This window comes from Dictyostelium discoideum (assembly GCF_000004695.1).
Source record: "Dictyostelium discoideum AX4 chromosome 5 chromosome, whole genome shotgun sequence".
In the NCBI taxonomy this organism is placed as follows: domain Eukaryota; phylum Evosea; class Eumycetozoa; order Dictyosteliales; family Dictyosteliaceae; genus Dictyostelium; species Dictyostelium discoideum.
This window is the reverse complement of record NC_007091.3, coordinates 1,166,285-1,193,854: the sequence shown is the minus strand read 5'-3', so window position 1 is coordinate 1,193,854 and position 27,570 is coordinate 1,166,285. Positions and strand designations below refer to the sequence as shown.

General features: G+C 22.4%; 14 protein-coding genes across 14 annotated transcripts in view; 8 read left to right on the top strand and 6 right to left on the bottom strand.

The window, feature by feature from the left end:
* Positions 1-795: 795 nt before the first annotated feature.
* On the top strand, positions 796-5,674 carry DDB_G0288237 (DENN domain-containing protein; the record flags this gene model as incomplete). Its single annotated transcript, XM_631738.2, has 5 exons — positions 796-847; positions 958-1,508; positions 1,624-2,032; positions 2,123-2,286; positions 2,384-5,674. The coding sequence occupies 5 exons, from the start codon at positions 796-798 to the stop codon at positions 5,672-5,674; spliced, it is 4,467 nt and encodes a 1,488-aa protein (XP_636830.2).
* Positions 5,675-5,833: 159 nt separating this feature from the next.
* DDB_G0288193 (hypothetical protein) lies at positions 5,834-7,371 on the bottom strand (the record flags this gene model as incomplete). The annotated part of the gene is made up of 2 exons (XM_631737.1): positions 5,834-6,679; positions 6,778-7,371. 2 exons carry the CDS (start codon positions 7,369-7,371, stop codon positions 5,834-5,836), a joined length of 1,440 nt encoding a protein of 479 aa, XP_636829.1.
* Positions 7,372-7,827: 456 nt separating this feature from the next.
* Positions 7,828-10,053, top strand: DDB_G0288191 (hypothetical protein; the record flags this gene model as incomplete). The annotated part of the gene is made up of 2 exons (XM_631736.1): positions 7,828-9,093; positions 9,205-10,053. The coding sequence occupies 2 exons, from the start codon at positions 7,828-7,830 to the stop codon at positions 10,051-10,053; spliced, it is 2,115 nt and encodes a 704-aa protein (XP_636828.1).
* A 133-nt stretch (positions 10,054-10,186) lies between these two features.
* Positions 10,187-11,485, bottom strand: DDB_G0288189 (hypothetical protein; the record flags this gene model as incomplete). Its single annotated transcript, XM_631735.1, has 1 exon — positions 10,187-11,485. One exon carries the CDS (start codon positions 11,483-11,485, stop codon positions 10,187-10,189), a length of 1,299 nt encoding a protein of 432 aa, XP_636827.1.
* Positions 11,486-12,087: 602 nt separating this feature from the next.
* ddi1 (ubiquitin-associated domain-containing protein) lies at positions 12,088-13,809 on the top strand (the record flags this gene model as incomplete). Its single annotated transcript, XM_631734.1, has 4 exons — positions 12,088-12,189; positions 12,298-12,576; positions 12,744-13,055; positions 13,150-13,809. The coding sequence occupies 4 exons, from the start codon at positions 12,088-12,090 to the stop codon at positions 13,807-13,809; spliced, it is 1,353 nt and encodes a 450-aa protein (XP_636826.1).
* A 1,012-nt stretch (positions 13,810-14,821) lies between these two features.
* DDB_G0288185 (hssA/2C/7E family protein) lies at positions 14,822-15,173 on the top strand (the record flags this gene model as incomplete). Its single annotated transcript, XM_631733.1, has 2 exons — positions 14,822-14,834; positions 14,911-15,173. 2 exons carry the CDS (start codon positions 14,822-14,824, stop codon positions 15,171-15,173), a joined length of 276 nt encoding a protein of 91 aa, XP_636825.1.
* A 161-nt stretch (positions 15,174-15,334) lies between these two features.
* DDB_G0288235 (hypothetical protein) lies at positions 15,335-16,342 on the bottom strand (the record flags this gene model as incomplete). The annotated part of the gene is made up of 1 exon (XM_631732.1): positions 15,335-16,342. One exon carries the CDS (start codon positions 16,340-16,342, stop codon positions 15,335-15,337), a length of 1,008 nt encoding a protein of 335 aa, XP_636824.1.
* Positions 16,343-17,305: 963 nt separating this feature from the next.
* On the top strand, positions 17,306-18,655 carry cox10 (UbiA prenyltransferase family protein; the record flags this gene model as incomplete). The annotated part of the gene is made up of 1 exon (XM_631788.1): positions 17,306-18,655. One exon carries the CDS (start codon positions 17,306-17,308, stop codon positions 18,653-18,655), a length of 1,350 nt encoding a protein of 449 aa, XP_636880.1.
* Positions 18,656-19,135: 480 nt separating this feature from the next.
* DDB_G0288167 (hypothetical protein) lies at positions 19,136-19,439 on the bottom strand (the record flags this gene model as incomplete). The annotated part of the gene is made up of 2 exons (XM_631787.1): positions 19,136-19,341; positions 19,427-19,439. The coding sequence occupies 2 exons, from the start codon at positions 19,437-19,439 to the stop codon at positions 19,136-19,138; spliced, it is 219 nt and encodes a 72-aa protein (XP_636879.1).
* Positions 19,440-19,607: 168 nt separating this feature from the next.
* DDB_G0288171 (hypothetical protein) lies at positions 19,608-19,892 on the bottom strand (the record flags this gene model as incomplete). The annotated part of the gene is made up of 3 exons (XM_631786.1): positions 19,608-19,639; positions 19,754-19,761; positions 19,807-19,892. 3 exons carry the CDS (start codon positions 19,890-19,892, stop codon positions 19,608-19,610), a joined length of 126 nt encoding a protein of 41 aa, XP_636878.1.
* A 487-nt stretch (positions 19,893-20,379) lies between these two features.
* Positions 20,380-21,802, top strand: DDB_G0288165 (molybdenum cofactor sulfurase domain-containing protein; the record flags this gene model as incomplete). The annotated part of the gene is made up of 4 exons (XM_631785.1): positions 20,380-20,429; positions 20,528-20,703; positions 20,817-21,016; positions 21,113-21,802. The coding sequence occupies 4 exons, from the start codon at positions 20,380-20,382 to the stop codon at positions 21,800-21,802; spliced, it is 1,116 nt and encodes a 371-aa protein (XP_636877.1).
* A 704-nt stretch (positions 21,803-22,506) lies between these two features.
* arl1 (ARF-like protein) lies at positions 22,507-23,411 on the top strand (the record flags this gene model as incomplete). The annotated part of the gene is made up of 4 exons (XM_631784.2): positions 22,507-22,510; positions 22,622-22,685; positions 22,799-22,872; positions 23,002-23,411. 4 exons carry the CDS (start codon positions 22,507-22,509, stop codon positions 23,409-23,411), a joined length of 552 nt encoding a protein of 183 aa, XP_636876.2.
* Positions 23,412-24,303: 892 nt separating this feature from the next.
* Positions 24,304-27,147, top strand: DDB_G0288161 (hypothetical protein; the record flags this gene model as incomplete). Its single annotated transcript, XM_631783.1, has 1 exon — positions 24,304-27,147. One exon carries the CDS (start codon positions 24,304-24,306, stop codon positions 27,145-27,147), a length of 2,844 nt encoding a protein of 947 aa, XP_636875.1.
* Positions 27,148-27,441: 294 nt separating this feature from the next.
* DDB_G0288159 (hypothetical protein) overlaps positions 27,442-27,570 on the bottom strand; it is a gene marked incomplete at both ends in the record, with an annotated part of 275 nt that continues 146 nt past the window's right edge. Inside the window, one exon of the mRNA XM_631782.1 lies at positions 27,442-27,541. Within this exon, the coding sequence (XP_636874.1) occupies positions 27,442-27,541 (100 nt within the window). The remainder of the gene's footprint in view (positions 27,542-27,570) is intronic.

Genomic DNA, 27,570 nt, shown 5'->3' with positions numbered 1-27,570 from the left:
TATTATTTTTTTTTTTTATTGTTTTTTTATTTTTATTTTTAATATTTTTTTGAAAATTTTTTTTTTTTAAAATTTATTTTTTGAATCTATTACACATTCAACTCAAAATACACCCATTCGTAACACAAAGCAAAATTTTTATTTTTTATTTTTTTCTTTGTATTTATAAAATTCGCAAAAACATACACACACCTCAACTTATATGTACAAATATTTTTATACAATATATAAATAATAAAAATCTATTTATATTATTTTTTTTTATTTCCGATAATAAATAATTAAAATAAATAAGGAGATAAACAAAAACAAAACAAAAAAAAAGGAAAAAAAGACAAATTTAAATAAAATAAAATAAAAAAAAAAAAAAAAACCTAAAAATAAGCACAATAACAAACAATATTAATTTTTTTAATTAATAAATTAATTTTATAGTAAAAACTTTCACGCTCTCCTTTTTTACTATATTATTATTATTATTTATTATTATTATTATATACTATTACTACACACACTATTAAAAACTATACCAAAGAATAATAAAAAAAAAAAAAAAAAAAGAGAATAAATAAATAAATAAATAAATAAAGAAAGAAAGAAAGAAAGAAATAAAGAAAGAAAGAAATAAAGAAAGAAAGAAATAAACAAAGAAAAAAAAAAAGAATAAAAAAACTACACATAAAACATAAATACCATTATAATTTATAAATAAATACTGAGCCAAGGTTATAAATACAATTATAAATATTTATTAAATTAAATATTTATTATTTGTAATAGTTTATTTAACTTGGCATGTCAAAAAAACTATTATTTGATCAATTTCTATTAGTTTCTTTAAAGGAGGGTAAGTTAATATATTATTTTAGTAACCACAACAACGTAGCCACAATAATAATAATAATAATAAGTAATATTTGTAGAAGTTTGATTATTAATTGTTTATTAATTTATTAGTTGAAAAAGATGGAGCAAATGGTGGAGTACAACAATCGATAGTACCATATGTTAAAGATATATATCCACCAGATACAGTCGATCCAAATGTACCATTGTTTTGTTTTCCTGAAGAAATAGATAAAACATATATTCAATACAGTGGTACTAGTACTAGAGTTACAGATAGTATGTTTACATTTGTATTAACAGATAGAGAAGGTAAACAACAGTTTGGTTTTACAAAACGTATTTTAACTCAACAACCTCAACAACCCGATGGTAGCGGTGGTAATAAAATATTGGAATGTTTATGCATAATAAGTCATCATGCATGGTCAAGCACATTTGGATCAATGTTGGAAATATTGGAAACTCGTTATCGTGTTTCAATAGACGAGATTCATAATTTCTTAGCCGCCTCACTCCTATCAGTTATACCAGCACCAGGTGACTCCTTTACTGTTTACATTTATGACAATCCTTTCATCTCTGATAAAAAACCAACAAATTTACCTGTATCATATACTTTAAAAAGACCAGTTTCAACTGATAAATCTTCATTACATGATGTATGTATAAATTAATATATATATATATATATATATATATATATATTATTTTGTTTTTATAATATATATTAACTTTTTTTTTTTTTTTTTTAATTTTTTTTTTTTTAATATTTAGGGAACATTACAACCATTAATTGAAACATTAAGTTCACAAAAATTATTACACTTATTTATATCATTATTATTTGAAAGAAGAGTTATAATTTATTCAGAGAATATTAATAGAGTTAGTAAATTTATAAATGCTATTGTATCATTATTGGATCCATTTGCATGGCAACATATATTCATTCCAATTTTACCAAGATCATTATTGGATTATTGTACAGCTCCAATGCCATTCATAATTGGTATTCATTCATCACTATTGGCACCAATTAGAAGAAAACCATTGAATGAAATAGTTTTCGTCGATTTAGATAAGGATCAAGTTTTACCTTTACCAGAAGATATTGCAATTTTCCCTTCAATTTTATTACAACCTTTAAAACATTGTTTAGAATTACAAATACTTGATTGGAAAAGTAGGTGTGCTTTGTTTTAAATTTTAATTTAATTTTATAAATATTAAATATTAAATTTTTTTTTTTTTTTTTTTTTTTTTTTTCAATTAGAAAATAAACATTATGATAATAAAATAATAGTTGAAACATTTAGAAAATTTTTTGTAACAGTATTGGGTACATATAGAAGGTTCTTTTTAAAGGATATGGATAAAAAGAAAATGATTTTTGATAAAATTTCTTTCATTGATTCTCAACTTATAACTCCAACAAAGGTAAGTTAATAATTGAAAAAAAAAAAAAGTAAAAAAAACAGAAAAATACTAATTTGTAATTTTTTTTTTTTTTTTTTTTTTTTAATTTTAATTTTAGTTCTTTAATGTATTTTGTTCATCACAAATGTTTGAAAGATTCATAGCAGAGAGAGAAGAGTATTATTTTAAAGGTGTTACACCCCCAGGTATTTTTGAAAAAGAAGCAGTAATTTATGATTTAAAACATCCTGTTACAGCTTCAATTAATAATACCCTTAGAAATAAAGAAAAAGAAAAAGAAAAAGAAAAGGAAAAAGAGAAATTAGCTAAACAAGTACAACAACAACAAAAACAATTACAACCTCAACAATCTCTCTCTGTTATGAAATCACCAGCTTCAAACCCACTTAATGGTAGATTCAATGGTAGTGTGGATAGATCTTTCTTGGCTTCTTTAATAAATGGTATAAATAGTAGTAGTAGTAATAGTAATGGTAGCAGTAATAATAATAATAATAATAATAGTAATAGCAGTAATAACGGACCTCCACTTGCTTCGGTATCAGTAACTTCAAGTACTGTAACTAATAACAGTCGTGGTCAGGTAATAAATAATAATAATAGTAGTAATAATAGTAGTAATAATATTAATAGTAGCAGTTTAAATAGAGGAAATACTAATGGATTTAATACAGCTTCTGGTTTAGTTAGTAGCAGCAACAATTTAGGTGGAAATGGAAATAACAACAACAGCAACAATGGTAATAGTCCACCATTATCAAATGTAGGTAGGTCGAAAACAGTTACAATCGCAGATTTAAAACAACAACAGCAGCAACAACAAACTCAACCAATTCCAACATCATCACATTCAAATTTAATTACAGCAACATTAAGCGCACAGAGATCAAATTTAGCATCATTAGCAAATGGAATATTGAATGCTGGAGCATCAATTACAAAGAGTACATCAACATCATTTACAATGGGTAGTCCATCTCATGGTGGTAATAGTGGTGGCGATTCATCACTAAAACCATCCCCTTTAAAATCATCTGTATCACATCATAAATCATTATCAGATATTGCAAATAGTATAATCCCACTTAATCATATCATTAATAGTCATTATAATAATAGTGGATATAGTAATTTAAATAATTTACCTGTCAGTGGTAGTAATGCGAATAATAACAATAATAATAATAATAATATAAACAATAATAACAACAACAACAATAACAATAACAACAATAACAATAACAACAATAACAATAACAATAACAATAACAATAACAACAACAACAACAACAATAATGTTAGTAATAACAATAACAACAATAATGTTAGTAATAACAACAATATAAACAACAATAATAATATTAATAATAATATTGCAAATAATAATAATAATAATAATAATAGTAATAACAATAATATAAACAATAATATAAACAATAATAATAGTTTTAATAGTAGCGCAAGTGTTGATAGAAAACAAATTCTATCAAATCAAAGTGAATCATTATCAAAATTACCATCATTAGTATTAAATGGATTAATTACAAAAAGCAGATCATCATCAACAGTAGGTTTAACAAGTATAAATAATAATAATAATAATAATAATAATAATAGTAATAATAATAATAATAATAATAATAATAATAATAATAATAATAATAATAATAGTGGTAAATTAACAAGCAGACCATTAAGAATATTTATACCAATGAAATCAATACCTTGGGAATTATTACATCAAAAGTTTTCACCTGATGATAAACATCACTTGATGGTTGAGGATATTCATGAGTTTTTATTTCCACAATCACCAACATTACCACATAAACAATTGGTTAGTCAGTCTGTTTCTAATTTAGGTAATTTACCACCAAGAAAGGATAGTAATTCATCACCACCACCAATTATTACAATGAATGGTTCAAATTTTACACCAACAAATTTAGAGTTTGAAGAATTTAAAAGGTGTGCTTCTGTCGATAAAAACCTATTTAAAATACCTGAAACCCCATCACAATTTTCAATTCCATTATCAATTTCTAAAAAATCTGGTCTAAATAATTCTGGTGGATCTTTAAATAACAGTGGTGGTGGTGGTGGTGGTGGTAGTAGTGGTAGTAGTGGTGGTGGTAGTAGTGGTGGTGTTAATACAAACAATAATATTGGTTTTAATAATTGTGGTAAAGTTTTAATGCCACCACCAGATTCACCAAATCCAGTTTTGAGTTTAAAGCTTTCTCATAGAGGACACCAAAGATCATATTCAACAGTTAATCCAGTGGTTAGAACTCCATCTCTATTGGGTTCATCATTCGATCCAAATCAAAATAGTAATGATACAACTAATCATTGTGAATTCCCGCAAGTAACTTCTTCAAAAGTTATGGAGGTATTGGGTACAAGCTTAAAACATTCCTCATCTTTACCAAAACCATTAATTGTTAAATCAATTCAAGAGGAACAGATTTCAACACCAATAAATACAAGTAATGGTGCTGATGATTTTAATCCATTACCACCACTTTCTTCAACTATTGGTAGTGTTTCTTCTGCAATTAATGTTAGTGGTTCATCACCTGCTCCTCAATCTATTAATAACACTAATAACATCATCAATAACAACAACAACATTAACGGAAGTGACACAACTTCAATTGTAAATAATAATAATCAAACTAAAAATAGTGGTAGTGACTTCTTCTCAAATAATCCTTTGGAAACTCATATTACAACATCACCATTACCAATAGGTGGAGGTGGTAGTCAAGTTGATAATGGAAATAAATTTTTTACAGATGGATGGCCACTTGGTGAACCAACTTCAACACCTCAAATTAGTAACAATAACAATGGCATAGCTCAATCTGGTGAGGTTTTCTTTTCACAATTTGTTTCAGCTCAACAACCTTCATCAATTTCTGGTTCAAATAAAATACCGTCAGTTTCAAGTACAAGTAATAATTTAAATAATAATAATAACAACAATATTAATAATAGTAATTGTAGTAGTTTTTCATCAACATCATCAATATTACCACCATTAATAAATAGCTCTGGTATGATTCCACAAGCATCTTATCACTCTTCAAACTTTTTCGATCAATCACCATTATCACAATCATCGGCATTCAATGATTTTGGTCCACCAACCCCTTCAATGTATCATATGTCTTCAAGTAACCCTGGAACATTTTTAAATAATAATAATAATAATAATAATAATAATAATAATAATAATAATAATAATAATAATAATCCATTACCTCCCTTAAATAATTCTGGTAATATTATAAATAATAACAATAACAACAAAGCAGTTATTGATGAAACCTCTATCGATGAGTTTGATATGTTTCTTGCTTTAAGAAATAAAAATAAAAATTAAATAAAGTTTATATTTTTAAATAATTAACAATAAAAAAAAAAAAACATAGTTTATTTAACTTATATTATCGATTAATTTCGTACAGCTTGTAAAACTGATTCGTCTTCTTCTCTTATCATCCATTAATTTTGGACAATAAAAATTTTATATTTATTTTGATCATTTTATTGATCTATCTTTTAAAATAAAGTAATTATTTCTTTCTTCATCTCTTTCATCTTCTTCTTCCAGTTGATCCTTCATAATTAATGGGTTTATTGGATTGTCTTCATCTTCATCTCCATCTTCATTATCACCCTCTAATTCTATTTGGTCATCATTTATTCCTTGATTTTGTTCTACACTTTCTTCATTATTTCCATTACCATCAGTATCATTACCATCAGTATTATTATTATTATTATTATTATTATTATTATTATTATTATTATTATTATTATTATTATTATTATTATTGTTATTATTATTATTATTACCATTGATGTTGTCATCATCATCATCACCATCATCATCATTTTTATTTTCATTTTCACTTAATAAATTATCAGTATTAATTTGATTTGAATGATAAATTATACATTCTCTTACATCATCATCCACCCATGCAGATTTGTCTCTAATAAGAAACTTTGTTATCATAGTAAAGATAACTTCTGAACCAATAAATAAATATGAAATATATGAACCAATATTAGAAAGAATTGAAATTATTACTAAAAAGTTTGTTTGAGTTTTTTCTTGCAACACAAAGTGACTTGAAAAAAAAATGCCATAGGAATATATATCACAGACTAAATCACCTACTGTTACATTTTTCTGGGGGTAACTCATTGCTCTTGATAATTTATATTTTTCAGTTGTGTCACCATTTTGGCTGGTTACAATTGATTTAGTTAATGAGGTTGACATTTGAACAGTACTGTCTAAATAGAATGGTTGATCATCAATATATATAGAAATAAACCAAGGATCTATATCATTTGTTGAATATTTATAAATATTTATCTTTTATTTTTATTTTTTTTTTTTTTTTTTTAAAAAAAATATATTAATATTAATTTTAATTTTAATTTTGATTGGGAAAAAAAAAAAAAAATACTTACAAGTAATTGTTCATTTTCATATAAATATAAACAACCATCTAAAATATCTAAAATAACGAAACCATCTTTGAAATCTGGTGTATCTACACAATTTTGAAATACACCAGATTTTGTAAAACCTTCTGTATCATTTAAGTTTAATCCTTGAACAACCATTTCATCATATGCTCCTGTTGCAACGTTTTCCCTTAAAAATTCAAATCCGAATATGTCTTTATAGTTTGGAACTTCAAAAAATAAGTAAACTGATGGTACATATGTTTGATTTTGGTGTTCAAGTTTGAATGATGTTGATCTTGATTCAAAATTAATAATTGAAAGGGAAGTGGTCATAGCAACAAAACCAAAACATATTACTAAAATCTTTAAAACTTTTAATTTAAATTTTAATAAACTAACTGGATCATGAGATGGTGGTAAACCAATTAATTTATTTAAAAATGTTGGAATATATTTTTTTTTAAATTCTGGCATTGGTGGTTTATTAGAATGATCATTTGTATTTAAATAATGGTTATTCCTTATATTATAATTATTATTAAAATTATTATAATAATTGTTATTAGTATAATTACTATAGAAATTTTGTTGCATAATTAAATTTAAATCATATCTTTTAAAAAAAGAAATATTGAAATATAAAAAAAAATAAAATAAAAAAAACAAAAATAATCAAGGATATTTTAAAAAATAAATAAAAAGGTCATAAATTCTTAAAATTTTTTTTTTAAAATAATAAGCCCAAGATATTTTCATTCCAACCTGTTAAAAATGTAAAAAAAAAAAAAAAATAAAAAAAAACAAAAAAAAAAAAATAAAAAAAAATAAAATTATTTTAGTAAGGGTGTTTGATGTAAAAATTTCAGCATTAAATTGAAAAGTAATTTTGTGCGCCTTTTTTTTTTTTTTCTTTCATTTTTTTATTTTCTATTTGACCCCCTTATATTTTAGATTTGGTTTGGAATATTTTAATTTTTAATTTTTAATTTTTTTTTTTTAATTTTTTTTTTTCATTTGTGAAAAGATTTTTATTTTGATCAAATTCAAAAAATGGGAAAATTAAATAGATTATATGAAAGAATATTTAATTCACCTCGAAATTTTGATAGTATTTCTTTACAAAAAACCAAACATTTATTATTCCAATTTTGTGTTTTGGGTACGATTGGATGGATTATATTTTTTGTAGTGTTGGTTTATGATATTCTAAACCAACAAGTATTTGTAAACAATGAAATTAGAGATATTGTACAAGTACCATCATTTACAGTATTTCTACGTTTTTCAAATATGGATTATTTTTCATTGAATAATCTAACCATGGAAACAGATTATAATGAATTGGATTATGACAAGGTTGAATCTTGTTATTATTCTCAATCAGAACGTCAATACCTTTGCCCAAACTTAGAAAATGAGGAGAATAAAAATTTAAATTCTTCAATTTATTATCACCAAAGAATAGATGTCGAACCATTCAATTTAACCTTTCAACAAACCTACATAAATTTAAATATCCAAAGTATTTTAAATAATAGTACACAAGGTACAGGATTTGTTTTTAGATTTGGTGATTATGCATATAGTTTGGTTGGTCCAATGAAAGCTGAACTTTTATTCAAAACTGAAATGATTATAGATCAAGGTGTTGAAACTCTTAGATATATACCAAATTTGGTGACATCATTATTGGATGATAAAGTTTGTCAAGAATATAGTAATACATTGGAATTGAGAAATAATTGTAGCTCAATTTCACTTTCAATCATTTATCAATCCAATATTGTACCACGTTATACATTAGAGACTGGTCCACAATTACTCATTAGAATTTTAATCAATACATTCTCAATTGGTAAATTGACTCTAGTATTTCTCTCTTTAGTTTTCTCATTTTATTCAAAAAAGTTTTTATTTAAAAAAAGAACATCATGGTTTGAAAATTCAGTTAGAGATGCAGTTTTATATCATTTTAATTTTTATGTTTTAGAAAATGATAAACCTTGTCTTACAAAAGAAAAATTAACAAAACTTGAAAAATCAATTATAGATCAAGGTGACCTCGATAGATTATTAAATAAAAATGAAAAAACAATTAAAAATGAACAAGAAACAATGGGTTCAGAAAGTAAATATAAAAGACTTTTAGAAGGTATACCTCCACAAGATAAATATAGTATTTCATTATCTAGATTTTCACTTTTTCAAATTATAGTATCAGCTTTAATTTTAGTTGTTATTGGTATATTTATTGCTACAAAAGATTTAAAAAATAGATTAGCTACAACTTCATATAATGATATTGATTATTTAGAAGTAATTATTATTATTATTATTATTATTTTAAAATTTTAAAATTAGGAAAAAAAAAAACAAATAATTAAAATACTAATATATAATTTTTAATTTATTAATTATTTATTTAAGCTTCCATCATTTAATTTTACAATTCAATCAGTTAGAAATTCAACAGAAACATATTTATTAAGATGGGAAGAAACATTACCAAATCAAGAATTCTTGGAATGTACAAGTTTTTTAAATGGTTCTTATGTTGATTTTAAAACACCAACTTGTGATAAAACTTTAAATTATCCAAGCAATACAACATCGATTGAAGGATTCCCAACTATATCATACAATTCAGAAGGTGGATCTATATTAGTTGGAAAAAATCAAAATTATTCTCTTGTACTTTACACAATCTCTTATTATAATACACAATACCATTCACCAGATTTAACATATGCAACACTTTATATAAATGATATAGCTTATTCTGTTAGACCAAATTCAAATATATCAATAGAATTAACTAAATCTGTATTTCACCAAGCTGATGGTACCAATATAACAACCTATGAACCATCAGTAACCTCTGTACCTTTACCAACAATTTCAATTCCAAATGCTTTTACAGGTATATCTTATATCTACATTTGGTACAGTTCAAATGTAGTATCAGACATTTATATAGAGACAACCTATCAATTAATAAAAAGAACTTTTACCGACATCTCTTCATTCATTTCACCAATTACAACCATTGTTGGTTTATTCTTTACAAAAATTCTTATCAAAATTTATTTCAAATATTCAACGGCTCATGTTGATTTCAAAGTTAGAGAAGCTATCATTTATCATTTAAGATACTATGAAAATTATAAATCAATCTATAGAACAAATAAAAGAAAATCTCAAAAATTAAATACAAATAATAATAATAATAATAATAATAATAATAAAAATAATAATTATCAATTAAATTCTCATTAAAATAAATAAATAAATTGGTAATAAAATAAAATAATATATTATTAAATAAATAAATAAATTTGTAAAAATAATAAAAAAATTCTTTTTATTTTTTTTTTATTTTTTTATTTTTTTATTTTATTATTATTTTTGATCATTTCCATGGTTTGAATTCATTATTGATTGTTGGACTGCCTATTGAAATATCGTCTTGAATTAAATTATTATTATTTTTATTATTATTATTTTTATTATTTTGTTTAACAAATAAAAATATTAATGAATTAATTGGTTTTAATCTCCAAACTTTGAAGAATATTAAATCATTTTCAATACCATTTGAACAACTACCATTACAACTACAACGACCATTACATTTATTTCCAGATTTTCTACAACCACATCCACAACCACCACATTTTTGTAATTTGTTATTTAATGATAAACAATTACATTTTCCACTTGGTTTTGTTTTTATAAAAATATCTTTTGTAAAATCTTTTGTTACTCTTTTACGAAAATTATTTTTTTTAACATATCCAAAATTTGATTTCATAATTATGTTTGGTAAATCAATTGATTGAGTTGAATTAATAAAATTTTCATTATTATTGAAATTGATAAAATTATTTGAAATCATATTATTGTTATTATTATTATTATAATTATTATTATATGAAGCCTGTTGAATTATATCAATGCTATTCAATAAAATTAGATTTGGAATTTCGATTTCATTACTATTGTTATTTAAATTATTATAATTGGTTATGTTAATACTATTATTATTATTTACTTCTGTATCATTAATTTCTTTATTATTTTTATAATTATTGTTTATTTTTAAAATATTATCATAATTTGTATCTATTACTTTGTCATAATTAAATTCAGCATTTTCATTTAAAATACTTGAAATTGAATTTGTATCACTAAAACTACAACCTATTCCATCATAAATTTCAATTTTTTCATAACAATTACTATTATTATTATTATTATTATTATTATTATTATTATTATTATTATTATTATTATTATTATTATTATTTTTATGCTGAATAAAATCATTTGAGCAATTTAAAATATTAAAATGAGTTGATGAATCGCTTGAAAAACTGGAATTATCTTTAAATATAGATTGATTGGGACATGAAATCTCATTACCAAAAGTAAGTTGATCATTTAATGCATGGAATGTTAATTCATGATTTGGGTGTTGATTTTGAAATTCTAAAATACCTAGATTATTATTTTGAAATTGATTATCATTATTGGTTTGACTACATTTTGAAATTGATTGGTGTTTTGTATATTCGTTGGTATTGAAATTTTCAAAAGTTGGAAAAATTGGAAAATTGTAATTGTTATTGAATGGTGAGTTATTTATATTGAAATTATGATTCTGTTTATTTGTATATATTAAATTTTCGTTAAAGTTGTTGTTGTTCATTGTGAGGAGGGGGAAAAATAATAAAAAAAAAATAATAAAATAAAAAATAAACAACACAAAAAAACAAAAAAAAAAAAATAAATAAAAAAAAATAAAAAAAATTTAAAAAAAGAGGGAGGAAAAAGTTGTAAAAAAAATATTTAATTAAATTATAACTAAAAATATGAACTTCAATAATTTTAAAATTATTTTTTTTTTATTTTTTAAGGAAACCAATTTAAAAAAAATGGATTGTATTACCGTAAAAAAAAAAAAAAAAAAAAACAAATTTTATAAAAAAGGTAGAATTTTCTATGATTTTTCATTTAGTTCTTATTTTTTTAATATTTTCAAGGAAATTATTCTGATCACCAAATTTTTTAATTTAATTTTTAATTTTTTTTTATTTTTTTATTATTTTGGAGTTTTTTTAATTAATTTTATTTATTTTAATTTTTTTTTTTTTTTTTATTATTTTGGAGTTTTTTTAATTTTATTTATTTTAATTCTTTTTTTTTCAATATTTTTTTTTTTTTTTTTATTTTTTTTTTTTATTTTTTTAAACACACTAACACATAAATAATATTTATCTATCTATCCACACACCCAAAGTATTCATATTAATGGCAGAAATAACAATATCAATTGAAAATGAAAATTTCATTCAAGTAAATTTACAACCAGATCAAACAGTTGAAGATCTAAAACGTAGAGTAGAATTTGAAGTATGTCCTTCACCCTTTACAGATGATCATCTTTATTTAATAATTTTTAATTATTATTATTTTTATTAACTTTTTTTTTTTTTTTTTTTTTTTTTTTTTAAAACACAGACCACAATTTTAGTGAACAATCAAGTTTTAACACTTGATGGAAAAGTATTAGATAATGAAAAGAAATTATCAGACTATTCAATTAAAGGTGGTGATTTCTTATTGATAACAAAAAATGTTTTAAGAGCACCACAACAAAGATCACAACAACCCCAACAACCACAACAACCACAACAACCACAACAACAACGTCAACCACAAAGAGATCCTCTCAATTCACCACAAGATATTTTAGACCACTTTACAAACAATCCTGAAGACTTAACTCAAGTTATAAATGTAAATTTAATTAACTAAATAATAATAATAATAATAATAATAATAATAATAATAATAATAATAATAATAATAATAATAATAATAATAATAATAATAATAATATGTATACTATTTTTTCATTTTTTTTTTTTTTTGATATACTAACTTTTTTTATTATCTCTTTTTAGTCAAATCCAGCATTAGCAAATGCAATCTTAAGTAAAGATATGAAATTCCTTACTCACTTTGTAGAACAAATCAAAGAACAACGTCGTATTCAAGAATTGGCATTAAAAGATCCATATGGTGAAGAGTATCAAAAATTAGCTTATCAACATATTCAACAACAAAATATTGAAAAAAATATGCAACATGCTATGGAACATACACCTGAAGTATTTGCCTCAGTTTATATGTTATATATTGAATGTTCAATTAATGGACATCCATTAAAAGCTTTTGTAGATACAGGTGCCCAACAATCTATTATGTCTGAAAAAGTAAATTAATTTAATAACTAGAATCAATCAATCAATCAATAAATAAATATATAATAATAATGAAATTTACTAACATTTTTTTTTTTTTTTTTAGTGTGCCGAAAGATGCGAAATTTCAAGAATTATTGATACTAGATTTCATGGTATTGCTAAAGGTGTGGGTACATCAAAAATTATAGGTAGAGTTCATAGTACAGACTTAAAACTTGGCAACTCTTTATTCTCTGTATCATTATCTATCCTTCAAAATCAAGATGTTGACTTCATCCTTGGTTTGGATATGTTAAAGCGTCATCAAGTCATTTTGGATTTAAATAGAGGTGTATTACAAATTGCAAATGAAAAGATTGAATTCCTTCATGAAAAAGATTTAAAGGAGATTTTAAATAAAGAACAAAATGATTTAGAAGAAGATACTAAAAAAGCAACTGCTAATAGTCTTTCACCTTCAACAACTTCAACCACTACCACTACCACTACCACTACTTCACCCCAAACTCCAACTAATGCCACTTCTCCTGTAAATAATAATAATAATAATAATAACAACAACAACAACACTAGACCTCCAATTAATTCACCACCAGTTGCAAAGACACCGCAACCAACACCACAACCAACTACAAATCAATATGCTTCTGAATCCAATATCCAAACCCTTATTGGACTTGGTTGTTCAAGAGATAAGGCAATTAGACTTTTAACTCAAGCTAAAGGCAATGTTGATGTTGCTGCTTCTATGTTCTTTGGTTAATAAAAAAAGTAAAAAAAAAAAAAAAAAAAATAAAGATACATAACACCTATGATTGTAAATAAAACATTATTTTTTTTTTTATTATTATTATTATTATTTATTGACTTGTTAAAATAATAAAATAATTATGGTTAATTCCAAATTGTATTTTCTTCAAAAACTGAAAAAATATGCAAAATTAATTTTAATTAATTCTTTTACACATTCATAATATCTTAAATTTCAACCATTTATCCATAATTAGTGTTCTTTATGAAAATGAAATAAATTAATAAATGATTAAAGAAAAATTGTTTTTTAATGAAAATGAAAAATTAAATAATTATCAGAATTTAATATCTGATCAATTTTTTTTTTTTTTCTTAAAAAATACATTCCAAAAAACTTACCAAAATAATACTTTGTTCATTGTAACCACCAGCAAACCATTAAAAAAAAAAAAAAAAAAAGAATTGTTTTTAATTTCAAAAATAATAATAATATCTTTTTTTTTTAAGATCTAATAAATTACTTTTTAATTAATTGATGTTTTTTCCAATTATTTTTTCATATATTTTTCATTTTTTTTTTTTTTTTTTTTTTAAGATTATATATTTCATAGTGTGAATGTATTACAATTTTAAAGAATGAAATAATGGTATGTTAATAAATAAAATTAAAAAGATTAATAATAAAAAATATCAATTATTTTCTCTTTTTTAATTTTAATGAAAAAAAAAAAAAAAAAAAAAAAAAAAAAAAAAAAAAAAAAAAAAAAAAAACAATAACTTTAATACCCCCAACTACAAAATAATTAACACTAGTGTTTATTTTAAAAAATGTGAATGGTTAAATATTATTCTGCAATTAAATGATCAAAATTAATTTTTTAAAATGAAAAATTTTAGTATAAATAGTTTCAATTAAAAAAAAAAAAAGATATCAAATTAAAAACAATTATAAATCAATTAATTTATTAATAATCTATTATTATTTTTTTATTTTACTAAACAACTATTATCTAAAACTAAAAATGACAATCTTAGGTAATTAAATTTTTTAATTTCTAAAAAAATGTATATATAAACATATGTTAATAATTTTTATATTTATATAATAAAGGATCAATCTCTCAAATTGGATCAATGAAAATGGGTGGTTCAAAATCTTCATTTAACGGATCTAGTTGTGGTGCTGGTTTTGGAAGTAATTCATCATCATCAATCATTTCATTTTTCAATCCACTTTTACCAGTTGTAGCATTCATTAGTGGTACTGTAACATCAATTACTGGTCTTGTCGCTGGTGCCCTCACTGGTACTGTTGATGGCCTTGGTAAAGGTGCTAACACTGGTATTTTATTAGGATATACTCCAAATATTTAAAAAAAGAAAAAAAAAAAGAAATTTATAAACCTTAAAATTACTCAAAAAAAAATATTTCTTATTAAAAAATAATAATAAACAACATTATGATATTAATTACAAATTTATTTTGTTATATTTTATTTTATTTTTTTATTTTATTTAATTTTTTTATTTTTTTTTTAAGAATTAAAATAAACTTTTGTTGTTTTTGGTAAATTTTCTAATTCTGATTCTAATAAAGAATTACTGAAATAGATTTCTTTAACATTTGATTTTATTGAATTTGGCAAAATTTTTTGAGAAAATGACCGATTGAAAATGATTTTAGTTACAGAGGGTGGAATGACATTAATTTGAATTTGTTGATTGAAATCTACACCAAAAAATAAAGTTTTACAATTGTTTGGAATTGAATTTGGTAATAGAGGTTGATTGAATTTTGAACCAAATGTTAAATCAGTGATTGAATTTGGTAGTACGTTTGGTTTAATTATTTGATTAAAATGTTCACTAAATTGTAATGATACAACTTTTGGTGGAATATCACCAACTTTTAACTCTTTATTAAATGACTCACCCAATGATAGTTTCTTTACATTCAATGGTATAGAACCCTTTTCTAAATCTTGATTATACAATGTTCCCAAATCTAATTCAATTAAAGATATTGGTAAATCACCATTTTTAATTGGTAAATCAGCATTATTAAAATTATCACCAAATTTAAGTATTTTTAATTTATTCATTATTGAAAAACTATTTTTACAAACTTTTTGATTAAACAAACAATTATTTATAAAATTAATTGAAATTACAGATTTTGGTATCTTTAATTGATTTAATTGTAAATTAAAATAATTTGAAAATAATAAATGAGTTGTATCATTTGGTATTATTATTGAATTTAATTCATTTAAATTATTCCCAATTTTAAATTTTTTTTTATTAAAATTAATTTTATTAAAATTATTATTATTATTTTTATTATTATTATTATTATTATTATTATTATTATTATTATTATTATTATTATTATTATTATTATTATTATTATTATTATTATTATTATTATTTATTTTTTTTATTTGATTTGATTTCATTAAAATTTTTAAATGTCTTTTTTTTAAAAAATATTTTGAATTTATTTTATTATTTTTTCTTCTTTTTAGATTAATAATTCTTTTCATTTTTTATTTTATTATCCTTATTTATTATCTTAATTTATTATCTTTATTTATTATCCTAATTTACTATTTTGATTTTAAAAATATGATTGGAAAAGAAAAAAAAAAAAGAAAAAAAAAATTATAAATAGTTGAATTTTATAATTTTATTATTATTATTATCCAAAATACAAATTTTTTTTTTTCAAGAAAAAAAAAAAATATTAAAATAAAAATGTTATATATGAATGATAATGCTTTATTATTAGGATAATTTCATTTTTTTTTTTTTTTTTTTTTTTTTTTAAATTTTGATTTTGTTTTTTTGAGGAGATTTAATTCCAATACTGTGAATAATAATAGATTCTTTTTTATTAATTTTTATAAAAAAAAAAAAAAAATTATAGGCTGCCCATCATAAATGGACTGGAAAAAAAAAAAAATATACAATTGTATGAAAAATGTTGATTAATTATGAAACCATTTTTGGAAAAACTAAAAAAAGAGAATAAACTGATTAAAAAAAAAAAAAAAAATTTAATTATTTTCAATTATTTTATAATGATGTGAGCCATAATCACACCATCAGATTGAGGAGCCTTTTGAGAATTTTTATTATTGGGGCAAAATAAAAAAACAGAATAAAAAAAAAATAAAATAAAAATAATAAAAAAAATAAAAAAAAATAAAAAAAATAAAAAAAAAATAAAATAAAAAAAAAATCACAAATTGTGCGTATTTAAAACCTCTTTTTTTTTTTTTTTTTTTTTTTTTTTTTCTCTCAACAAAGCATTTTATGGGGGAAAATAGATACTAAATTTAAAAAAAAAAAAAAAAACCAATTTTAGATTAGATCTACACTCACTCACACACACACATTCTTCAAAGGTTATTTCAAAAAAAAAAAAAAACAATTTTTTTTTAAAAAAAATAACAAAAAAAAAAAAAAAAAAACACTTGGCACTATTATTAGAATTAAGATAAAAGATGATGTTATCAAAAATTATCAATAATATTAGTAAATCAGGATTGCGAAATACTACCAATTCAAAAAATGGGGGTTTATTATATTTTCAAAATTATTATATGAAATCTTCAACCACCATAACCAGATTAAATAGTGGTAATAATAATTATAGTAATAATAACAATAATAACAATAATATAATTTTAAATGATAAATTTTTAAATAAACAACAAAATGATAAAAAAATAATTTATAACAATATATTTGAAGAAAAGAATCAATTTTTAAAAAGAATTTATTCAACATCAACAACAACAACATCAACAACAACTACTACAAATATAAATGAAAATAATATTAAAAATGAAAATAATAATGAAAATAATAATGAAAATAGTAATAATAATAATGAACAATCAATAAAATCAAATCAAACAAAATCTAAAGGATTTTTAAGAGGACCATATATGACATTAATTAAATTACCAATTACAGTTTATGTTACATTGACAGCTATAGCGGGATATGTTGCAGCATGTCCAATTGGAGCATTTGATTGGGTAGTTTTGAGTCAAGTTAGTATTGGTACATTTTTAGCATCATGCTCAGCAAATATTCATAATCAAGAAATTGAGGTACAACATGATAGAAAGATGCCACGTACCAAAGATAGACCATTGGTAATTGGTACTATTAATAGAGGTAAGGCATGGGTGGGTTCGATAGCATTGTTAACATTGGGATTCGGCACTATGGCTGTCACACCATCACTATTTGTTCCAGGCACATTGGCAGCATGTAATGTTATCCTATATTGCTGGTACACCGATTTGAAGAGGGTCACACCCTTGAATACTTGGATTGGCGCATTCGTCGGTGCCATCCCCCCATTAATCGGCTCGGTTGCTGCCACTGGTGAATTTGAAGCAATCGGTATGCTATTGGCTACCTTTATGTACATTTGGCAAATTCCTCATTTCTTAGCACTCTCTCAAGTACTTCGTGAACAATATCGTGGTGCAGGTTATAAAATGTTATCAGTGACTCACGAAAAGAAAACAGTGGATCGTGTTTCATTGGCTCATGCTTTATTTGGTATTCCATTGCCTTTCATCTTTGACTATTTCTTTAATTTCAACGTTCATCCAATCACTCTCACTTGTATGGCATTAAGTAGTGCCTCTTTAGCATTACCATTCATCACTAAAATCTCTCCAAAACGTTTATATATCATATCCTTAATATCTTTACCAATCACTTTATTCTTATCTTGTTTATTAAGACAACCATTTGCTTATTATACTGATGATGATGATGAAGATAAAGATAAAGATAATCAAAATCAAATTGAAAATCAAGATAAAAAATGAAAAAAAAGTATTGGAAAATAAAAATAAAAAAATAAAAAAAAATATAAATAAATAAATCTTAAAATTGTTGTAATCAAATTTTTTTTATTTATTTTTTTTTTTTTTTTTACTAATTTACAACTCCAAAATAAATAAAATTATAATTTATTTTATTTTTTATTAATTTACAACCCCAAAAAAAAAAAAAAAAAAAATTACAATCAAATTTTTTGTAATTGTTTTGAGGAAAAAAAAAAAAAAAAAAAAAAACTATTGGATTATGTATTGGACATTGACTCACAAAGGAATAAACCCATTCTCTAACATATTTTAAATCATCAGTTTTTTGAGCATCATTAATACATTCTATATTTCTGTTAAATAATAAATTTTGTTAATAAAAGAATTTTATTATCATTAGTTTTATTGGTAGTAAATTTTCCAAAATCAAATTCAATGTGTTTGAATATATTTTTTATTAATTTTATTTAAAACTAAACTTTAATAATGACATCTTGGTACTGGACGACATGGTGGTGGACATGGACGACAGATTGGACGTGGTGGTGGACATGGATGACAACTATTCCAATGATGGTGACCCCATCCCGATGTTTCATTTGAACCAAATGAACCACTTGAACTACCAGTTTCAATTGAAGAAACACTTGATTTCAAAGAACCAGTGCTTAATGATGATAATGATGCTAATTTTAAAAGTATAAAGAAAAATACAAATTGTTAATTATTATTCTGAAAAAAAAAACTTTTTTTTAATTTAGTAAAACCTACAAAAGAGAGTCATGATTTTAAAAGATTGTATTTGAATATATTTTTATTTTAAATGTCCATTAATTTTTTTCTTTTATACATTTTTTTTTTTCCCTTCTTTTTTTTTTTTCATCCAAAAAATAATTTATTAGCAATTAAGATTTATTAATTTGTATTAAAATCTTAATTCCCATTACAATTTTTATAGATTGTAAAATAAGATTTTATCCCCCCCTTTAAAATTTTTTTATAAAAAAAAAGAAAAAAAAAAGAAACAAAAAAGAAAAAGAAAGTTTTTTGAAATAAATAATAAAAATACTTGGAAAGTAAAATTATTTAATCAATTACCTATGCACCTTATATTAAATTAAAAAATTTATAATAAAAAAAAAAAAAAAAACCATTGTTTTAACCACGTAAAATAAAATGTAAAGGTATTATTTTTGTTAATAAAAAACCAAAAGAATTGGTTTGATAGAATTGGCATAAATCAATTAAAATAAGAAATTATAAACTTAAAAATTGATTTGATAAAACCAATTTTTTTTTTTATAATCCAAGAAAAAAATCTATTTTTTATATAAAATTTATTCCCCACTTGTTGTTCTTTAAAATAAAAAAACAATTTTAAAAAATGGATGGTATATAAATTTTAAAATAAAATTTTTTATTAAAAAAACAAAAAAAAATAAAAAAAATAAAAAAAAAATAAAAAAAAATGTAATTACATTTTATATCATTTTGTGTATTTTTGTGTGCTCTATTTATCCATACAAAATCCACATTTAAAAATAAATAAAATTAAATCGTTATTTAAATAAAAAAAAAAAAAAAAAAAAAAAAAAAAAGTGAAAATATTTTTTTTTTTTTAATTTAATTTAATAATTTTTTTTTTTTTTTTAATTTAATTTTTTTTTTTATCTTTTTTTTTTTTTTTTTTTTTTTTAATTATATAATTATAATAGAAAAATAAAATGTCTTCAAATTTTATAGATTTTGTTCAAGCTAATATTAAATACTTTATGTATGTATTTAAATACATTATAATTTAAAAATAATATCTAATTGATTTTAAATATTAATATTTAAATATGATGACGTCATCCTAATCATCAATTTTAGTGGTGCTGGTATCTTGGCATTGAATATTATATCATTTTACAATTATTATTCAAATAAAAATAATGCCAATAATAATAATAATAATAATAATATTAATAACAACAACAACAATACATTAGGTGATTCAAGTCCAAGAGATCATCCATTTAGAATTAAAAAAATCATTATTTACCCAAGTAAGTTTTTTAAAATCCAAATATCTTTATATATAAGATTACAACGATTTTTTTTTTTTTTTTTTTTTTTTTTCTTTATAAAAATATTAATTTATAATAAAATAAAATTATAGTTAAATCATGTAAAGGCATTGAAGTTAGATCTTGTAAAATTGATAAATATGGATTTGAAAATGATAGAAGATTTATGTTAATTCATCAAGGTAGATTCATGAGTCAACGTACAACTCCAAAAATGGCATTAATTGAACCAGATATCTCTGAAGATGGTCAATATTTAATCATTAATGCAAAAGGTCAAAATGAAATTCGTGTATGTATGTGGTGGGGAAAAAAAAAAAAAAAAATAAAAAAATAAAAAAAAAAAAATTAATAATAAATTTTAATTTTATAAAAAAAATAAATAAAGGTTAAAATTGGTGATACAAATGATAAAGAAATTATTAAAGTTGGAATTTGGAAAGATACAGTTGATGTTGTTGATTGTGGTGATCAAGTTTCAGAATGGTTAACCAAATTCTTGGATACAGAAGCACGTTTAGTAACAATTGCACCAGGCGAATATCATAGAAGAGTACCAGAGGATTATGTTGATCATATAATTGAAGAGCCAACTGAAATTGATAGAGACAATTACCAATTTGCATTATGTGATACCTCACAAGTAATGATTCTTTCAGAGTCGTCAATCGATGATATCAATATGCATATCGATGCTATTCGTAAAGAAAAGAAGGAAAAACCAAGAGATCCTGTAACTTTCTCAAACTTTAGACCAAATATTTTAGTAAGTGGTTATGATTGCTCACCATTTGAAGAGGATAGATGGGAGCAAATTAGAATCTCTGGTTTATTATTATCAAGAGTTGCCTTCACACCACGTTGTAAATTAACAACTGTTCAACCAGAAACTGGTATCTTGGATCCTTATGGCGATAATGAACCATTAAGAACAATGGAAACTTATCGTAAATTTAATGGTAAATTATTGTTTGGTGCATTGTTTGTTCATAGTAACCCAATAGCCGATGGTGAAGAACTTTTTGTTGGTAATATCATTGATGTTTTAAAAATAAATAATAAACCCTATGAAAAATAAATCAAAAAAATGAAATTTCAAATAAATAAATAAAAAAAAAAAAAAAAAAAAAAAAAATCAAGATATGTAACAAAATAATAAAAATAAAATAGATTTATTAAGATCTTTTTTCCAAAAGTTTTAAAATTTATTATCCTGCAAAATAAAATTTTTGATTTCAAAAAAAAAAAAAATAAAAATAAATATATGAAAAACAATGATTACATTTTTTTTTTTTTTTTTTTTTTTTTTTTTTTTTTTATATTTCATATCATTTTGTGTATTTTTGATTAATCTATTTATCTATACTTGAATCCAAATTAAAAATAAATAAAATTAAAAATCATTGATAAAAAAAAAAAATAAAATAAAAAATAAAATGAAAATAAAATATTTTTTAAAAGTCGATTTTGGAATCTTTTTTATTTTATTTTATTTTTTTGTCACCACCCCCTAAATATTTTTTTTTTTTTTTTTTTTTTTTCAATTTAAAATTTTTTTATTTTTTTTTTAATTTTTTTTTTTTTTTTTTTTAATTTAACAAACGCAAAAAAAATAAATAAAAAAGATAAATAGAAATCATTGTAACAATATATATATATATATACCCATATATATATTATATATACATAGCATATTAGTATTATTAAAAATAAAAAAAATAAAAAATAAACGATATAGATATTTTAAATAATAATTAATTTTTGCTATTAGAATAAATTAATATGGGTAAGTTTTTATTAATCGTTTTTTTTTTTTTTTTTTTCCAAAAAAAAAAAAATAAAAAAAATAAAAAATAAAAAAAAAAATTAATCTCTAATCTTTAAATTTAAATCATAGGAAATTTATTTTCATCTGTATTTTTTAAATTATTTGGTAATAAAGATGTTAGAATATTAATATTGTATGTACATTTAGGTCATTCTTTTCTTAAAAAAAATAAAAAATAAAAAATAAAATAAAATAAAGATAATTTATAAGAGTCATGGTTTTAATATTTTTTTTTTAAAAAAAAAGAGGGTTGGATTCAGCAGGAAAAACAACTATTTTATATAAACTACAATGTGGCGAAGTTTTAACTACAATACCTAGTAAGTAATTAATTAAATCAAATATCAAGAAATTTCAGATTTTATTTTCAAAAAAAAAAAAGTAAATTTCAAATTTTAATTGTTTTTTTATTTTTTTTTTAAAATAAAATAAAATGAAAACAATTTTAGCAATTGGATTTAATGTAGAATCAATTACATATAAGAATATACGATTTTTCTTATGGGATTTAGGTGGACAGAGTGCAATTAGACCTTATTGGAGATGTTATTATCCAAATACAAATGCAATTATTTATGTAGTTGATTCATCAGATCCAGATAGACTGGGTATAGCAAATGAAGAGTTGGTAGCAATGTTATCAGAGGAAGAATTAAGAACAACACCATTATTGGTTTTCGCCAATAAACAAGATTTACCAGGTGCATTATCTGATGCACAAGTTAGTGAAGGTTTAAAACTTTCATCACTAAAGAATAGACAATGGGCAATTTTTAAAACATCTGCAATCAATGGTGTTGGAATTTATGAAGGTTTAGATTGGTTAGTAAATGTAATTAGTGGTGGTGGTGGTTCTTAGAGATCTTAAGATTAATCTTTTTAAATATTAAATATAAAATATAAAATTATAAAAAAAAAAACAAAACAAAACCCAAAAATTATCAATTATCAAACCATCAATAGTTTATTATATTACTTTATTAAATTTCATAAAATCACCACTAAAATCATAAGAAGCACTGCAGTAGAAAGAATAAAAAAAAAAGAAAGATTGAGAGAAAGACTCAATAACTATTTATTAAAATTTTTAAAATATAAAAAATAAAATAAAAAAAAAAAAAAAAAAACCTAAAAAAAAGAAAATTAATCAAAAAAAAAAAAAAAGAAAAGAAAAAAAAAAAAAAGAAAAGAAATGTTACTTCTGACCAACCAGTTTTTTGGTTTTTTAGTTTTTCAAACAATCAGACTTCCTGTTTAATAATTATTTTGTTTTTATAAAATTTTTTTTTTTTTTTCTCTGAATCACTTTTTTTTTAAAAATAAACGCATGGAAGTTTTAATTTGGAACAACAAATTTCAGGTAAAAAATAAAAAAAAATTAAAAAAATAAAAAAAAATAAAAAAAAACATTTTGAAATTTTTTTTTTTTAATTTTCATTTAATTAACTATTCGTTCAATAACCCACCACCCTATTATATATTTTTTTTTTTTTCCTTTTTTTTATTTTATTTAATTTAATTAAATATTAAACACAAAAAAAAAAAAAAAAAAAATTTATTTTACAAAAAAAAAAAAAAAAAAAAACATATTTATTATTTATTTTATAAATTTTTACAAAAAAAACATATAAAAAAAAAAAAACCTTATAAATATATTTTTTATTCTTTTTTTTTTTATTCTATTACCAAAACAAAAAACAAAAAACAAAAAAAAAAAAAAGAATAATAATAATAAACAAAAAAAAAAAAACATGGAAAATTTAGAAAATAAAGAATCAATTGAAATTATAACTAAAGAAACATTAGAAATTAATATTAATAAAAATAATGAAAATGAAGAATTAAAAAAAGAATTAAATGAACAATTTAAATTATCATATGAACAAGAATCATATTTAAAACAACAATTATTAAAATATTCAGTACAAGATGAGGTTAAAATTTATTTTAGCAATTCACAAAATGTAACTGAAACATTATTTTTAAAATTTTTATTTGGACAATTAACATCGATTCCTTTGTTGACATCAAAGCAACAAGCAAAGATTAGATTTCAACAATTGATTGATAGATTACCACATATTATAATTCAATCACAAATTGCCACCAAACAAGAGACCAATGACCAATTTAGAAAGTTTGTGGTGAAATGTTTTGATATTGCATTAAGAACACCACAGGAGAAGCAAAAAGATAAAACATTAAAGGTGTTCAAAGACTATAATAAAGAGGAATGGGAGCGTTTGCAAAAGTATAAACCAGATAAAATTGTAAAGTTGAAACAACAAGACACCCTAGAGGATATTGAAGATGAGAAGGAGGAAGAGAAAAGAAAGAACAATATCTACGATGTCGAGCGTGATGAAACCATCGTTAGATTACAACGTCGTCTAACAGAGGTGACTCAGGTGATCGTCATGAACATTGAGGAGCGTAATAAGGAGGGTGGCTCATCGACCAATGGTATTGGCTATTTGTTTGGTACAATACTTCAAACAAAGAATGTCAAGGATTTGCCACCGGATCTATCAGAGTTTATACAGATTATGATTAAGATTCTATCACTTTGGATGGAGAGAGAGATGAGGGACCCAAAACAAGTCACCAAATTAAAACGTCTATACATGATAACCCCAATCACTGCGATCAAAGCATCCCTCAATATCGCCAATCCAGTTACACTCTTGAAAGGTATGATTTTAATGTTTTTAGCCAAACCATTTGGTGCAAGAAATTTAATGCAAACCATTTGTTCCGTAATGGTTGAGGCGGCAAAAACTGAACGTACCGCAAAGAAAGCTCATAAAAAGGCCGAACAAGATTTATCCGATTTAAAACATGCCGTACGTAAACAAGTTTTAGCAAAAATTAAAGGATTCGCTTACAATTCTCATCATGTTTCCGATGCCGCTGGTTCACCCATTTTACAATTCAAAGAGATTCCATCGGCAATTTCAATACTTCAATATCAATGGCCAGGTTCTCCATCATTGGATGCTTCAATCTTACAACAATTGAATGAAGAACAATTTAAATCACTCTTTGAGTATGCAAAATTAGAGAAAAGAAAAAAGGAGAAAGAAGATTTCGTTGAAATACTTGGTAATGAAGAGATGATTGAAATCATTCGTGAACTCTTACCAGTACTCTATGAACCATTGGGTAAATTATTTTGTAAGGCTAATATTGGTAATCACTTTGAACGTTTAGCAAGAGTCATTAAAAAATTAATTGTTGCAGCTGAAACTGGTAATTTAGTTGGTGAAGATGAAGTAGATGATTTCGAATTAAGTGGTGATGAAATCACTGATGATCAATTTGTAAATGGAGGTGGTAGTAATAGTAGTAGTAAATCAAATAGTATTAATAATAGTGCTAGTAATAGTTTCAATAATGGTACACCTTCTGATACCTTTGTAATACCACCTCAAACTGAAGAAAAAAAAGGTTTACTTTCAAAATCTTTAGGTTGGTTTAAATCAAAAACTACCTCAACCACCAATACAAATGCCAAGGCTTCAACTCAACCTTCAACTCCAATTAAAATTGGTATTGAATCAACTAGTCCAATAAATGATAGTGGTCATATTGATAGTGGTGAATTCTCAATTGATTCTCCATCTGATTCACCAATAATTGTTACTTCAACTACAACCTCAACAACTACTACAACTACAACTACTACTCCAACAGTTGTTGTATCACCAAATCCAAAAGAATCATCAATGTTTACAAAATTCACAAGTGATATTAGTGATTTTTTAGGTACAAATACAGATAATCAAAAAGAAAAGAGTAAAAATATTAAAAAGAAATTCAAAAAAGATAGAAAACAAGCAATTACAATGGCAGAAAGATTAGTACTTTTTGAAGAGGTTAATACAACTTTAATGGAAAGAATCTATGAATTAATTCATGAATTGGTTGTTGCAGATGCAAAGATTCAATTTGATTCACCAGTATTTCATTCAGCAGATTCATCATCATCAAATCCTGTATCACCAATTCCAAATGGTGAAAATAGTGATCAAAAATCAACATCAGAACAACAACCACCACAACAAGAAACAGAACAAAAAACAGGTTTATTATCTTTATCACTTTGTTGGTTATTAGGTTTATTACAATTTTTAAAGGATGAAGAAGTTGATGTTTCAAAACAAATCTTTGACCCACTTTCACCAAATTTAAAGAAATTAATTATTGCAGAATTAGATAGTGTCATACAATATAGAGAATGGAGAATGGAAGTTGGTAATAAAGAAGCAACAAAGAAAAATATTGAAAAGGATGAAAAAAATAAAAAAAATAAAAATGATAAAAAAGATTCTGAACCAGAACAAAAAGAAAGCGAAAAAGAAAAAGATAACAAAGAAGAACAAGAAGAAGAAGAAGAAGAATTTGATTTAGAAAAGGAAAAGAAAGAAAAGAGACCAGTTTTAGAATATCTTCCAACTTTAGTTGGTCCATTTTTATCATTAATAAGTGAACGTTTGGGTCGTTTAGGTGATCCTTCAAAATATTCTCTTAGAAATATCTCAACTGATATTGGTGAAATTAAATTGGACGATCCTGATACCATAAAAACAAATTAATATTTAAATAAATAAAAAAAAATAATAAAAAAAAAATAATAAAAAAAAAAATATAAAAAATAAAAATAAAAAAAATAAAAAAAACAATTAAAACACCAAGTAGGCGTTAAGAAAAATTAATTTTTAAATGGTCATTTGTAATGATAAACTTTATTTTTTTTATTTTTTCCACTTTTTGATGTTACTTTTTAAATTATGGAAAGTAATAAAATAGAAACTATAATTTTTTTTTTTTTTTTTTATGTACAATTTTTTTTTTTTTTTTTTTTTTTTTTTTCTGAAGATTAAAAATTCTTAATTTTTGTTCTCTTCTTGACCCTTAGATTGAGAAAAATAGTTTGGATTTGATCCAGAATTTGAAGTTGGTAAATTCTTGCCTGGGTCAAGTTTTGGACTTTTTTTTTTTAAAAAAATAATAATTTT